This window comes from Procambarus clarkii, chromosome 22, assembly GCF_040958095.1.
Source record: "Procambarus clarkii isolate CNS0578487 chromosome 22, FALCON_Pclarkii_2.0, whole genome shotgun sequence".
Lineage (NCBI taxonomy): Eukaryota > Metazoa > Arthropoda > Malacostraca > Decapoda > Cambaridae > Procambarus > Procambarus clarkii.
The window spans coordinates 3,548,517-3,565,293 of NC_091171.1; the positions used below are offsets into that span (position 1 = coordinate 3,548,517).

Genomic DNA, 16,777 nt, shown 5'->3' on the forward strand with positions numbered 1-16,777 from the left:
TTGGTAGTGATTGTTGGTAGTGATTGTTGGTAGCGATTGTTGGTAGTTATTGTTGGTAGTGATTGTTGGTAGCTATTGTTGGTAGTGATTGTTGGTAGCTATTGTTGGTAGTGATTGTTGGTAGTTATTGTTGGTAGTGATTGTTGGTAGTGATTGTTGGTAGCTATTGTTGGTAGTGATTGTTGGTAGTGATTGTTGGTAGCTATTGTTGGTAGTGATTGTTGGTAGTGATTGTTGGTAGCTATTGTTGGTAGTGATTGTTGGTAGCTATTGTTGGTAGTGATTGTTGGTAGTGATTGTTGGTAGCTATTGTTGGTAGCGATTGTTGGTAGTGATTGTTGGTAGTGATTGTTGGTAGCTATTGTTGGTAGTGATTGTTGGTAGCTATTGTTGGTAGTGATTGTTGGTAGCTATTGTTGGTAGTTATTGTTGGTAGTGATTGTTGGTAGTGATTGTTGGTAGCTATTGTTGGTAGTGATTGTTGGTAGTGATTGTTGGTAGCTATTGTTGGTAGTGATTGTTGGTAGCTATTGTTGGTAGTGATTGTTGGTAGCTATTGTTGGTAGTGATTGTTGGTAGCTATTGTTGGTAGTGATTGTTGGTAGTGATTGTTGGTAGCTATTGTTGGTAGTGATTGTTGGTAGCTATTGTTGGTAGTGATTGTTGGTAGTGATTGTTGGTAGCTATTGTTTGTAGTGATTGTTGGTAGTGATTGTTGGTAGTGATTGTTGGTAGCGATTGTTGGTAGCTATTGTTTGTAGTGATTGTTGGTAGTGATTGTTGGTAGTGATTGTTGGTAGCTATTGTTTGTAGTGATTGTTGGTAGCTATTGTTGGTAGTGATTGTTGGTAGCTATTGTTGGTAGTGATTGTTGGTAGCTATTGTTGGTAGCTATTGTTTGTAGTGATTGTTGGTAGTGATTGTTGGTAGTGATTGTTGGTAGCTATTGTTGGTAGTGATTGTTGGTAGCTATTGTTGGTAGTGATTGTTGGTAGCTATTGTTGGTAGTGATTGTTGGTAGTGATTGTTGGTAGCTATTGTTGGTAGTGATTGTTGGTAGCGATTGTTGGTAGTGATTGTTGGTAGCGATTGTTGGTAGTGATTGTTGGTAGTGATTGTTGGTAGTGATTGTTGGTAGCTATTGTTGGTAGTGATTGTTGGTAGCTATTGTTGGTAGTGATTGTTGGTAGCTATTGTTGGTAGTGATTGTTGGTAGTGATTGTTGGTAGTGATTGTTGGTAGCTATTGTTTGTAGTGATTGTTGGTAGCTATTGTTGGTAGTGATTGTTGGTAGCTATTGTTGGTAGTGATTGTTGGTAGTGATTGTTGGTAGCTATTGTTGGTAGTGATTGTTGGTAGTGATTGTTGGTAGTGATTGTTGGTAGCTGATTGTTGGTAGTGATTGTTGGTAGCGATTGTTGGTAGTGATTGTTGGTAGTGATTGTTGGTAGTGATTGTTGGTAGCTATTGTTGGTAGTGATTGTTGGTAGCTATTGTTTTTAGTGATTGTTGGTAGCTATTGTTGGTAGTGATTGTTGGTAGTGATTGTTGGTAGCCATTGTTTGTAGTGATTGTTGGTAGCTATTGTTGGTAGTGATTGTTGGTAGTGATTGTTGGTAGCTATTGTTGGTAGTGATTGTTGGTAGTGATTGTTGGTAGCTATTGTTGGTAGCGATTGTTGGTAGCTATTGTTTGTAGTGATTGTTGGTAGTGATTGTTGGTAGTGATTGTTGGTAGTGATTGTTGGTAGTGATTGTTGGTAGTGATTGTTGGTAGTGATTGTTGGTAGCTATTGTTGGTAGCGATTGTTGGTAGCTATTGTTGGTAGTGATTGTTGGTAGCTATTGTTGGTAGCGATTGTTGGTAGCTATTGTTTGTAGTGATTGTTGGTAGGGATTGTTGGTAGTGATTGTTGGTAGTGATTGTTGGTAGCTATTGTTGGTAGTGATTGTTGGTAGCTATTGTTGGTAGTGATTGTTGGTAGCTATTGTTGGTAGTGATTGTTGGTAGTGATTGTTGGTAGCTATTGTTGGTAGTGATTGTTGGTAGCTATTGTTGGTAGTGATTGTTGGTAGCTATTGATGGTAGCTATTGTTGGTAGTGATTGTTGGTAGTGATTGTTGGTAGCTATTGATGGTAGCTATTGTTGGTAGTGATTGTTGGTAGCTATTGATGGTAGCTATTGTTGGTAGTGATTGTTGGTAGTGATTGTTGGTAGCTATTGTTGGTAGTGATTGTTGGTAGTGATTGTTGGTAGTGATTGTTGGTAGTGATTGTTGGTAGCTATTGTTGGTAGTGATTGTTGGTAGCTATTGTTGGTAGTGATTGTTGGTAGTGATTGTTGGTAGTGATTGTTGGTAGCTATTGTTGGTAGTGATTGTTGGTAGCTATTGTTGGTAGTGATTGTTGGTAGCTATTGTTGGTAGTGATTGTTGGTAGTGATTGTTGGTAGTGATTGTTGGTAGCTATTGTTGGTAGTGATTGTTGGTAGCTATTGTTGGTAGTGATTGTTGGTAGTGATTGTTGGTAGCTATTGTTGGTAGTGATTGTTGGTAGCTATTGTTGGTAGTGATTGTTGGTAGCTATTGATGGTAGCTATTGTTGGTAGTGATTGTTGGTAGTGATTGTTGGTAGCTATTGATGGTAGCTATTGTTGGTAGTGATTGTTGGTAGCTATTGATGGTAGCTATTGTTGGTAGTGATTGTTGGTAGTGATTGTTGGTAGCTATTGTTGGTAGTGATTGTTGGTAGTGATTGTTGGTAGTGATTGTTGGTAGTGATTGTTGGTAGTGATTGTTGGTAGCTATTGTTGGTAGTGATTGTTGGTAGCTATTGTTGGTAGTGATTGTTGGTAGTGATTGTTGGTAGTGATTGTTGGTAGCTATTGTTGGTAGTGATTGTTGGTAGTGATTGTTGGTAGTGATTGTTGGTAGTGATTGTTGGTAGCTATTGTTGGTAGTGATTGTTGGTAGCTATTGTTGGTAGTGATTGTTGGTAGTGATTGTTGGTAGTGATTGTTGGTAGTGATTGTTGGTAGCTATTGTTGGTAGTGATTGTTGGTAGTGATTGTTGGTAGTGATTGTTGGTAGTGATTGTTGGTAGTGATTGTTGGTAGTGATTGTAAAGTGTCATAGTTTGAGATGCATAATTTAGTTTACTTATGCTCCACAGTACGTCTGCTTTTTCCTCCCTCCCCCCTTCTTTCCCCTCTATATCTTCCCCTCCCCATCTTCCCCTCCCCATCTTCCCCTCCCCATCTTCCCCTTTCCATCTTTCCCCCTCCCCATCTTCCCCCTCCCCATCTCCCCCTCTTCCCCTCCCCATCTTCCCCCCCTCCCCATCTTCCCCCCTCCCCATCTTCCCCCCTCCCCATCTTCCCCCCTCCCCATCTCCCCGTCCCCCTCTTCCCCTCCCCATCTTCCCCCCCCTCCCCATCTTCCCCCCTCCCCATCTTTCCCCCTCCCCATCTACCCCCTCTCCATCTTCCCCTCCCCATCTTCCCCCCTCCCGTCTTTCCCCCTCCCCATCTTCCCCCCCTCCCCATCTCCCCCCTCCCCATCTCCCCCCTCCCCATCTCCCCCCTCCCCATCTCCCCCCCCCTGGCCCAGTAACTACAAGGTGAGTACATACAGAGGGAAGTATGTGGACTCATGACCACTGTGATCCAGCAGCCTCTTGTTATTCATTCGCAGCAGCGTAGTGGTTGTTGCGTCTGGACGTGTACCTCCTGCCTGAGTGTACATCACACACACACACACACACACACACACACACACACACACACACACACACACACACACACACACACACACACACACACACATACACAGGAATGATCGAACAAATGGTTGTTAGAGTTTAACCCAAGCAAATGTAATGTAATGAAGATAGGTGTAGGAAGCAGGAGGTCAGATACAAGGTATCACTTGGGAGATGAAATACTTCAAGAGTCAGAGAGAGAGAAAGACCTGGGGGTTGATATCACGCCAGACCTGTCCCCTGAAGCTCATATCAAGAGAATAACATCAGCAGCATATGCCAGGTTGGCTAACATAAGAACGGCCTTTAGAAACTTGTGTAAGGAATATTTCAGAACATTATATACCACATATGTCAGACCAATCCTGGAGTATGCGGCTCCAGCATGGAGTCCATATCTAGTCAAGCATAACACTAAACTGGAAAAGGTTCAAAGGTTTGCCACCAGACTAGTACCCGAGCTGAGAGGTATGAGCTACGAGGAGAGACTACGGGAATTGAACCTCACTTCGTTGGAAGACAGAAGAGTTAGGGGGGACATGATCACCACATTCAAGATTCTCAAGGGAATCGACAGGGTTGATAAAGACAGGCTATTTAACACAAGGGGCACACGCACTAGGGGACACAGGTGGAAACTGAGTGCCCAAATGAGCCACAGAGATATTAGAAAGAACTTTTTTAGTGTCAGAGTGGTTGACAAATGGAATGCATTAGGCAGTGATGTGGTGGAGGCTGACTCCATACACAGTTTCAAGTGTAGATATGATAGAGCCCAATAGGCTCAGGAACCTGTACACCTGTTGATTGACGGTTGAGAGGCGGGACCAAAGAGCCAGAGCTCAACCCCCGCAAGCACAACTAGGTGAGTACAACTAGGTGAGTACACACACACACACACACACACACACACACACACACACACACACACACACACACACACACACACACACACACACACACACACACACGGTGTTCAGCTCTCAGACGCTCATGGCCGCTGCAGCGTTGAAATTCCTGACCGGGGTAGGCTTCCCGGGGTAGGCTCCCCGGGCTAGGCTCCCTGACCTAGGCTCCCTGACCCAGGCACCCCGGGGGTGATCAACCAGATGATGGTGGGTGGAGCGTGGCAAGCGCCCACGGGACGGGGTTGAGGGACGGGCGACCACTTACTGGTGTGTCACTCCGTCCAGAGTATTAAGTTGTCTACGAGGAGCCCCAAGAGGCGGAGGCGCTGCTGCAGGGACACAAATGGATAACAAAAGGTGCAATTTATAACCATGGGTAATTAGTGGGCCAGTGTAGGTGTGACCTTTGACCTGCGACCGTCGGGGGCATCACCGCCTGGCAGCGGGACGACACTGCCAGGGTTGGGTACCAATTACCCTCGCCCCCCCCCCTCTCACCCTACCAAGTCCTTCCTTCCATGCACCTCCACTACACCTATTATAAGCTTTGTTTGAGATTTTTATCTCCTGTAGATTGACTCATTGTCCACTAGTCACCCCTAGTGTACTCCCCTCACACTGGTCACCCTAGTGTACTCCCCTCACACTGGTCACCCTAGTGTACTCCCCTCACACTGGTCACCCTAGTGTACTCCCCTCACACTGGTCACCCTAGTGTACTCCCCCTCACACTGGTCACCCTAGTGTACTCCCCTCACACTGGTCACCCTAGTGTACTCCCCTCACACTGGTCACCCTAGTGTACTCCCCTCACACTGGTCACCCTAGTGTACTCCCCTCACACTGGTCACCCTAGTGTACTCCCCTCACACTGGTCACCCTAGTGTACTCCCCCTCACACTGGTCACCTTAGTGTACTCCCCTCACACTGGTCACCCTAGTGTACTCCCCTCACACTGGTCACCCTAGTGTACTCCCCCTCACACTGGTCACCTTAGTGTACTCCCCTCACACTGGTCACCCTAGTGTACTCCCCTCACACTGGTCACCCTAGTGTACTCCCCCTCACACTGGTCACCCTAGTGTACTCCCCCTCACACTGGTCACCCTAGTGTACTCCCCTCACACTGGTCACCCTAGTGTACTCCCCTCACACTGGTCACCCTAGTGTACTCCCCTCACACTGGTCACCCTAGTGTACTCCCCTCACACTGGTCACCCTAGTGTACTCCCCCTCACACTGGTCACCTTAGTGTACTCCCCCTCACACTGGTCACCCTAGTGTACTCCCCTCACACTGGTCACCCTAGTGTACTCCCCTCACACTGGTCACCCTAGTGTACTCCCCTCACACTGGTCACCCTAGTGTACTCCCCTCACACTGGTCACCCTAGTGTACTCCCCTCACACTGGTCACCCTAGTGTACTCCCCTCACACTGGTCACCCTAGTGTACTCCCCTCACACTGGTCACCCTAGTGTACTCCCACCCTATAAACCTGACCATCACGCCTGACAGCTGAGTGGACAGCGCTTCGGATTCTTAGTCCTAAGGTTCCGGGTTCGATCCCCGATGGAGGCGAAGACAAATGGGCAAAAATGTATCTTTCATCCTGATGCCCTTGTTCACCTAACAGTAAATAGATACCTGGGAGTTAGACAGCTCCTACGGGCTGCTTCCTAGGGTGTGTATAACAAAAAGGAGGCCTAGTCGAGAACCGGGCCGCGGGGACGCTAAGCCCCGAAATCTTCTGAAGATAACCTCAAGATCACACCATAAACCTGACCACCACCCCATAAGGCTATCCGGGTTCGATCTCCGGCGGAGGCGGAAACAAATGGACAGAGTTCCTATCACCATGGGGATGTGTGTGAAAAAAATAATTGATTGATTGAGAGTTGAGAGGCGAGCCCCAAGTGGCAAAGCTCAACCCCCGCAAGCACAACTCGACGAGTACAGAGAGACAGACCAACAACAAGGGCGTGTTGCTTGTCCAAGCAGCAGAGCAACACAGCCAGCAAGGTAGGAGCGGCACCACCCGTTGAGACGCATCAACACCACCAGTGTTCCCGCGGAGAGCCTCGGACCCCGGCCATAAGGTACCCCTGGCCGCGCTGCTGGTGTCTGCCTCTCCAACTCTGCTTTACATGCGTCGCCTTCACTAATTTTCTTGTGAGGTAGTTAATAGAGGGAGGATCACCTGGTTGACTACTTGTGGAGCCTGTGCTGGTTCCTGAGGGTGTTGACCAGCCCTCCTGCCTGGTGATCTGCTCTACCTGGCTCTTACCAGCCGCTAATACCTCTCAAGACCCAGCACAGGTAGGAGAGTTGGTGTTAGTTCATGTGTGTGTGTGTGTGTGTGTGTGTGTGTGTGTGTGTGTGTGTGTGTGTGTGTGTGTGTGTGTGTGTGTGTGTGTGTGTGTGTGTATCTTGAGGAACATTGGGGCCTGACAGCTGAGTGTACATCGCTTCGGATTCGTAATCACTCAGGTGTTGTGGGGGAGTTACCAGTCACTCACTGTCCAACCCGTCCTCCTGGTTATAAGTATTACTTATAGTAAGCTGAACACCATAGTACATATATTGACATAATGGACAGTTACAAAGTAGAAATCGGTACTATTAAATTTAGACAAACCTGAAAAGATTTGTATTTTTGTTACAAAGAAAACCTAACCTAACCTAATATAATCTTCCTAGGCCTAATACACGCTATATGAGGCCTAATATAGTACAATTATCTGCTATACTAGGCTTAGGAATATTTGTATTTTTAAGTCAATTATTTTCTGATTATCAATTGAATGGTACCAAATTCTGGTATCTAATTGGCTTTTACGTCAATAGGAGGATGGGTTGAATGGTAATATTATGGTACCCATTATTTCACACCACCACCACTGGTTCGTGTCCTCGAAACGTCAATGGTGTGGTGGTTATAATTTCCATAATCCACCGCATTTCTTATGTTGACGTAAAAACAACGGAGTGGAGAGTATGAGGAGATGCTTGTGTTGGCCTCAACACAACTGTAGTGTTGACAGGTACAACTCTTGCTTGGTTGTGTTCTGGTTGTGATGTTGTGGTTGTAATGACAATCACTTGTTGCTTATTGGCAGGCTTTATCAAAGGTGAAGAGGTGCCCAATTGTTTGCTTACTCGGGCAAGGGGAAGGGGAGATAATGGACTAGGGGGAGGGTAATAATGGGGAAGGAGGAATAAGAGGTAAAGGGGAATAAGGGGAAGGGGGGTTCTAATATTATAATAACGGGAGGAGGCCGACAGGAGGAAGATGGAAGAAAAAGTATATTGAGATAACCTACATTCCTTAGTCAGTGAAGCATGGCTCCTCCTCTGTCCTCAGCCCTCCTGTCCCTCTACCCTGTCCCCCCCCTCTCCCTCTGTCCTCAGCCCTCCCCTGTCCCTCTGCCCTGCCCCCCCCCTCCCTCTGTCTTCAGCCCTCCTCTGTCCCTCTACCCTGTCCCCCCCTCTGTCCTCAGCCCTCCTGTCCCTCTACCCTGTCCCCCCCTCTGTCCTCAGCCCTCCTGTCCCTCTACCCTGCCCCTCCCCTCTGTCCTCAACCCTCCTCTGTCCCTCTACCCTGTCCCTCCCCCTCCCTCTGTCCTCAGCCCCGGGCTTGTCACTCTACCCTGCCCCCCCTCTGTCCTCAGCCCCGGGTTTCTGTCATTCAACCCTGTCCCACACCTCTCATGTCCTTGACACTGACTGTTATGTCCTTGACACTGACTGTTATGTCCTTGACACTGACTGTTATGTCCTTGACACTGACTGTTATGTCCTTGACACTGACTGTTGTGTCCTTGACACTGACTGTTATGTCCTTGACTGTGACTGTTATGTCCTTGACACTGACTGTTATGTCCTTGACACTGACTGTTATGTCCTTGACTGTGACTGTTATGTCCTTGACACTGACTGTTATGTCCTTGACACTGACTGTTATGTCCTTGACTGTGACTGTTATGTCCTTGACACTGACTGTTATGTCCTTGACACTGACTGTTATGTCCTTGACACTGACTGTTATGTCCTTGACACTGACTGTTATGTCCTTGACACTGACTGTTATGTCCTTGACACTGACTGTTATGTCCTTGACACTGACTGTTATGTCCTTGACTGTGACTGTTATGTCCTTGACACTGACTGTTGTGTCCTTGACTGTGACTGTTGTGTCCTTGACACTGACTGTTATGTCCTTAACACTGACTGTTATGTCCTTGACACTGACTGTTATGTCCTTGACTGTGACTGTTATGTCCTTGACACTGACTGTTATGTCCTTAACACTGACTGTTATGTCCTTGACACTGACTGTTATGTCCTTGACACTGACTGTTATGTCCTTGACACTGACTGTTATGTCCTTGACACTGACTGTTATGTCCTTGACACTGACTGTTATGTCCTTGACTGTGACTGTTATGTCCTTGACACTGACTGTTGTGTCCTTGACTGTGACTGTTGTGTCCTTGACACTGACTGTTATGTCCTTAACACTGACTGTTATGTCCTTGACACTGACTGTTATGTCCTTGACTGTGACTGTTATGTCCTTGACACTGACTGTTATGTCCTTAACACTGACTGTTATGTCCTTGACACTGACTGTTATGTCCTTGACACTGACTGTTATGTCCTTGACTGTGACTGTTATGTCCTTGACACTGACTGTTGTGTCCTTGACTGTGACTGTTGTGTCCTTGACACTGACTGTTATGTCCTTAACACTGACTGTTATGTCCTTGACTGTGACTGTTATGTCCTTGACACTGACTGTTATGTCCTTGACTGTGACTGTTGTGTCCTTGACACTGACTGTTATGTCCTTAACACTGACTGTTATGTCCTTGACACTGACTGTTATGTCCTTGACACTGACTGTTATGTCCTTGACACTGACTGTTATGTCCTTAACACTGACTGTTATGTCCTTGACACTGACTGTTATGTCCTTGACTGTGACTGTTATGTCCTTGACACTGACTGTTATGTCCTTGACACTGACTGTTATGTCCTTAACACTGACTGTTATGTCCTTAACACTGACTGTTATGTCCTTGACTGTGACTGTTATGTCCTTCTTATGTTACGAAAATAATTCATATATTTTTCATTAATATATCGCGTCATTGTGATTTCCTTGGGATGTGAGTGGTACGTGAGAGTGTGACCGCCATTACCGCAGGCCTGATTGTGGTCGGGTTGACCGTAAAAACCTGGTTGGGCCCAGGTCTGGGGCCTCCAGCGCCTCCCAGGGAACTCAGTAGAGGTCTGGGTGCGTCACCTATTGTACTCCGTGGCCGAGCCAGTTATGGCAGGCGACTGGGAATCACCAGGTCGTGAGTTCAAACCACTCCATTGCCTGAAAATGATTCTATATATATATATATATATATATATATATATATATATATATATATATATATATATATATATATATGTCGTACCTAGTAGCCAGAACGCACTTCTCTGCCTACTATGCAAGGCCCAATTTGCCTAATAAGCCAAGTTTTCCTGAATTAATATATTTTCTCTATTTTTTTTCTTATGAAATGATAAAGCTACCCATTTCATTATGTAAGAGGTCAATTTTTTTTATTGGAGTTAAAATTAACGTAAATATATGACCGAACCTAACCAACCCTACCTAACCTAACCTAACCTATCTTTATAGATTAGGTTAGGTTAGGTAGCCGAAAAAGTTAGGTTAGGTTAGGTAGGTTAGGTTGTCGAAAAACAATTAATTCATGAAAACTTGGCTTATTAGGCAAATTGGGCCTTGCATAGTAGGCTGAGAAGTGCGTTCTGGCTACTAGGTACGACATATATATATATATATATATATATATATATATATATATATATATATATATATATATATATATATATATATATATATAATAACATGTATGTATCTCGTAATTTTAAGGTGTACCGGTTGCTTATTTCTGCAAATTGATTAATGATTAAATATACTAATGTTACAGGGCTTGGGTAAGAGGTCCCGATCTGTGAACTAAAGTAGAATACTTCTAATTCTCACACTTTGGGATTTCATTTAATGTCTTCGTTCGTCACTTCAAGACTCCTTACAAGCAAGTGCTTAACAGTTACTTAATTCAAATTATTGTCATCAGTAAACGTTATTGTAGAATTACTAGAATTTTCACTATAATTGTTGTTCACCGAACTGAATAAATCGTAACTCTGAACATATGTGCGTTCTTCGAGAACAATTTTAACCAAGATGTTATACTTGGACTAAAACAAGATGTTATAATTGGACTAAACTTTTATTATAAAATTTTCACCACAGTATTTATTGATCCTTAGAAAACCAGATGTACACCCTTAAAATTACAAATAAACCATAATTAATATATTATAAATACAATTAACATCTCTAGCTGAAAGATTAGATATATATGTTGAAGTCGCAGTTGTAGGTCACAGCCAGCTGCCTACTTGACTAATATCTAAAATATAGATATTAGGCTATATAGATCATCTGGAGACTCAGCTCACATATGTCTTAGGTAATGCCGTACTAGCAGGTGTGCTGAATTGGCATCATCACTTGACGGTAATATTATTGGATGGTAACGATGTACACCCACGAGGTCAGTTAGGGCAATTATAGATGGTCTCTCACAAGTAATTAACTTATTTAACTATAATAAGACTGTTATATCTTATTATAATAAGACTGTTATATCTTATTATAGTGAGCAGTGAATATAGACTGGACAGTGAATTCAATTTTATAATATTATATTTTGTGTGTTGTATAAAATAAATCATTGTTGTACCACACCCTTGACTGTCAAATGACACGTTGGAGCTAATTACCTTTCTGAAACCTTGTTACATTAATAGTTAGGTGTCTCCACAGTGCGTGTCCTGTGGTACCAACTCCCTGGTGTTAATTAACATTACTCATATTAAGCTACTAATTCACATGTCAAACGACTCCAGGTAGCCTCATAATTCATTCTTCTGCTTCCCCCCCAAACCGGGGTACGATTATTTCTTTACATTATTATAATTAATCACTATTTACTAGTACTACGTCATACCCATGAGGCACATAGTGCAACATGTAGTTTATACAGGGTGCACTCAATATCATCCTAGCACGCTGACGTCATAGAGGTGGGACAATTTAATACATCAATCATTATGAAGACTAAACCACAAACCAGGAGATGAGGATACGACGACGTTTCGGTCCGTTCTGGGCCAGTCTCTAGTCGATTGTGACAATCGACTTGATAATGATTACTTCAGACTTCCCCGTTACTTCAGTTTCCTCAGCGAAACTGGTGGATAAAGCCCAGTGACAGAGCAAGTTGATGACCGAAATACATTAACATTCACACTCAATACTGCAATTTCAAATCATAATTTAATTAATACAGTGTAAAACGTAATTAAAAATGACTAGTTCCACTTCATTTTCACGTTGATCACGTGTTTGGCTAAAAGGTCACCTGACACGAGTTACAGAAGTGCGAGCAGTTAACTACTGATCCGAGCACAAGTGGTGCGGTGTTGGCCAGTAATATACTGTTAACACAGGAAACGCTCCAGCGCAGCACCATCATTCAATTCAACTCACTGCTGACAAAATGGCAGCTGAACATTTTAAACATACTTGCAGACTTGGCTCAATACGAGGCTAATGTCAAAGTCCAATAAGACAAAAAAATGAATACGGAAGCACATTAGAATATCAATCAGTCAGTAATTACAGCAGTTCGTCTACCACCTATTATTATCCTTTCCCAGCCTGTACTTCCAACAATTAGTTTATCCACCTTTGAAGGAAAGTTGAAGGAGAATTGGCAGTAATTTTAGTAGTCATTTCAAGCCTTGGTTGATTCCCTAACATAAACAAGGTGACTAAGTTGACCTATTTGAAAGGACAACTTGAAGGAAAGGCTAAATCTGTCATCGCGAACTTAAGCCTCATGGATGACAATTATGATAAAGCAATTAGGCTATGGAACGATAACAATTTGGACACCGAACTGCAGGTTGCCATTCTTGCATAACAATTACTAGATTTACCTCCACCAGACTATACCGCTGAGTTTTCGTTTCGAGAGGCCGTCATTATTATGTGCCCTCAGCACACACATCCAGCCCGTCCTCCTAAGGTTTCCCAAGGTCAGGAAACTATCGTACTAAAGTGCCCTTATCCTAACCTACCAGAGGACCCAAAACAGGGTCCTCTGGTAGAGGACAGACATAATTGGACATTATGTCAATTTCGCGAGCCGCTGCCATTTTCTAGTACGACAATTTTTGGCCTTGGGAAACGTATACGTCAAAATGCGACGTTCTATTAAAAGGACAGGTTGAGGGAGTGGTTACTGAAATATATAATCCACAGAAAACTCCCACTGACGTTCAGACATGTGCTCACATCTCGGCAATTAATTTCTTACCCTGAGGGAAATGGCCAAAGGTCTCAAGCTAGCCATCAATCTTATGCGGACCTTTGATGAAATCCAGGCAGGTGAATTGACGCAAGCCTAACCATCTAGACCTTAGACTGCACAGGTAGACAAGGTAGGGTGGTTATCTCTCCAGTGCCCCCAACCTGCACCCTGAGCCTCCTGTTGATGCAACAGGTACACCTTGTTAAGGGCTAGCCTTCACCTTGTTAAGGGCAAGCCTTCACCTTGTTAAGGGCTAGCCTTCACCTTAAGGGCTAGCCTTCACCCTAAGGGTTAGCCTTCACCTTGTTAAGGGCAAGCCTTCACCTTGTTAAGGGCTAGCCTTCACCTTAAGGGCTAGCCTTCACCTTGTTAAGGGCTAACTTTCACCTTAAGGGCTAGCCTTCATCATGTCAGGGTATAGCCTTCGCATTGCCAAGGGATTATCTTTCCCTTGTGAAAGAATAGCCTTCGCTTTCCCTTTGACAAGCCGATAGCTATCCCCCTATCGCTATCCCAATTTCTTATCACGCTATCGTGAAAGTTATCTCTTGACGGCCTGGAGGCTATCTCGTGAGAGAGGGGATGAGATTGAGACAAGGTGTGTGTAGGATTGAAGGAGGGCGAGTAGGATTGAAGGAGTGTATAGGATTAAAAGTGCGGTATTTAGCACTCAGCGAGAGGAGTTTGCGATTTCGAAAGGAATGTAAACGATTGAGGGGGGGGGGGGAGGGTTATGGATTTCAGAAAGGAGGTGTAGGATTGAATGTTGGGTGGGGGGGTGAAGAATGGAAGATTGGTATCCATAGTAACCATCATTACAATCCTCGTCTCTTGACGATGAGGAACTTGCTGACAGGTATGTGGAGAAAAACGCCATTTAAAAAAAGTGATTGATGATGATTGTGTTGATCGTTGAAGATGATGATGGTGATAATGATGACAGTGATGATTTATGGTGGTGATGGTGTGGGGAGAAGCAGCGATCAAAGGGATGAGCTTTTAATTTCCGACACCTTCGCTCACTACGAAACTCTACTACAACTGCCTCACGCTCCAAATTTGGGAAACAAAGAAAGGCTCCATCACGTCTCTGTCATTATATCACCATCACCTCACTATCATTATATCACCATTACCATTAGTAATCATTATTACACCAGAACATCTAAACAAAGATTCTATATTGTTGCGTCACTCTGTTTTATTTTATTGAGCAGTATTCTAGGGGGCGTACATGTAATGCCGTGCGTAAGAGTACATAAATGCTGTACACCGGATACCTGGTTGTGTGGTAATACACCTGGCATATAGATGAGTGGTGTGTACTTGCCGTATACCTGACACCACATGTGTCGCGACGTACACCTGTACGTGCGATAATTTGCACCTAGCGTGCACCCGATACCAACAAACTACACACAAAATCTTCCCGTTGGTATTCAGGCACAACACTAAACTCAATGACGTCGTGTAAGAGTATCATTAACTAACTAATTTGCCACGCTCACTTTGACAGCATAAATCTTACCCACCTCGTTTGTGTCAGAGTAAATAGTGTAGTGTCCTGGTAAGGTAACCCGGCCAACACTCGCACTCATACGTGACTAACCTCACTAATCTGCCCACCACCTAGCTATGGAAGACTTATTTAATATATAAATCATTTACTGAATCTAATTTGAAAAAAAAATTAACGTTACATTTAATAGAGTCCAGCGTAGACGGGAGAGAAATGATACTTTCATTGTCAATATGATTAAATAATCATACAATATGATTAAACTTCATTGATATTATTATTATTATATTTATGTAAGCTTAGATATTTTTTATTTATTTTTTATGCTAATCTTTATTAATATAGGAACGTTGTTATTGATGACATTTTAGATTATATAACTTATTTTCAACAGCGACTGACATTAAATATTTCAATCAGTGCGAGGCTTCTCACAATGAACTTAACAAATGGAGTCTAGTTATCTGAATTTGGAACACTGAGCTTGATAAACGGTTTACAGTTTCCTAAATATGTATTTTAGTTACGCAATTCGTTAATGTAATTATTTAACGTTTTATAACGAATGTTTGATAATTGAGTAGGCTATTAAATGGGATCATTATTCTGCTGCTATAAGACTCGTCATTGGATGGAGATTTAGGAGAATCCAAATATGTGGCAAATAACAGATTAAAAGCCTAATATTATATTCTTCGTAAAATATATAATTCATAAATTATATATATATATATATATATATATATATATATATATATATATATATATATATATATATATATATATTATATATATATATATATATATATATATATATATATATATATATATATATATATATATATATATATATATATATATATATATGCGTATATTTGTTCATAAAATATATATACATAGGTATATTTGTGTATAAATTATATATACATACGTATATTTGTGTATTAATTATTATACATACGTATATTTGTGCACAGATTATATGTACTACGTATATTTTTGCACAAATTATATATACTACGTATATTTGTGCATAAATTATATATACATACGTATGACAGTGTCAGACCAAGGAGGAAGAATTGAAACATGAATTTCCTTCAGTACTTTCGAATATTAATACATCTTCAGAATGATTCCTTCTGAAGATGTATTAATATACGAAAGTACTTAAGGAAATTCCTGTTTCAATTCTTCTTCCGTGGTCTGACACTCACATTTTTCATTACGTGTTAATTTTCGTGATTTACACACATACGTATATTTGTGCACAAATTTATATATATATATATATATATATATATATATATATATATATATATATATATATATATATATATATATACATATATATATATATGTCGTACCTAGTAGCCAGAACGCACTTCTCAGCCTACTATGCAAGGCCCGATTTGCCTAATAAGCCAAGTTTTCATGAATTAATATATTTTCTCTAATTTTTTTCTTATGAAATGATAAAGCTACCCATTTCATTATGTATGAGGTCCATTTTTTTTTATTGGAGTTAAAATTAACATAGATATATGACCGAACCTAACCAACCCTACCTAACCTAACCTAACCTATCTTTATAGGTTAGGTTGGGTTAGGTAGCCGAAAAAGTTAGGTTAGGTTAGGTTAGGTAGGTTAGGTAGTCGAAAAACAATTATTTCATGAAAACTTGGCTTATTAGGCAAATCGGGCCTTGCATAGTAGGCTGAGAAGTGCGTTCTGGCTACTAGGTACGACATATATATATATATATATATAATGCGTATATTTGTGCTTAAATTATACATACATACGAATATTTGTAGATCCTCAAGCTAGGCTCGTCCAATCGACACAATTTTAACGTACTGCATATTCGAAATTTGTATTTTCTCAGATCTAAATTACTATTATTACACACTAGAATGTGTTGAATAGTAAGGCCTAAGGAGGTTATATTTTAGTGGAAATTATTGGTATTTTGCAGTACGTGGATGAAGTATTTAGAGAGGTGCGATTCGAGCAGATGTGAATGAAGCACTGCTCGAGAAAAATAAATACATCAATTGATCCTTGTACGTAAAGTGTTTATCATTCATAAACACAGGTTTTGGTGGCTTGGGTTAACGATC

At 42.2% G+C, this 16,777-nt stretch overlaps 1 protein-coding gene across 1 annotated transcript in view; it reads right to left on the minus strand.

Annotated features, from left to right (window-relative positions):
• Positions 1-8,355: 8,355 nt before the first annotated feature.
• LOC138367609 (zonadhesin-like) overlaps positions 8,356-16,777 on the minus strand; it is an 8,709-nt gene continuing 287 nt past the window's right edge. The window contains exon 2 of the mRNA XM_069329330.1: positions 8,356-9,771. Coding sequence (XP_069185431.1) covers positions 8,356-9,771 — 1,416 coding nt within the window. The remainder of the gene's footprint in view (positions 9,772-16,777) is intronic.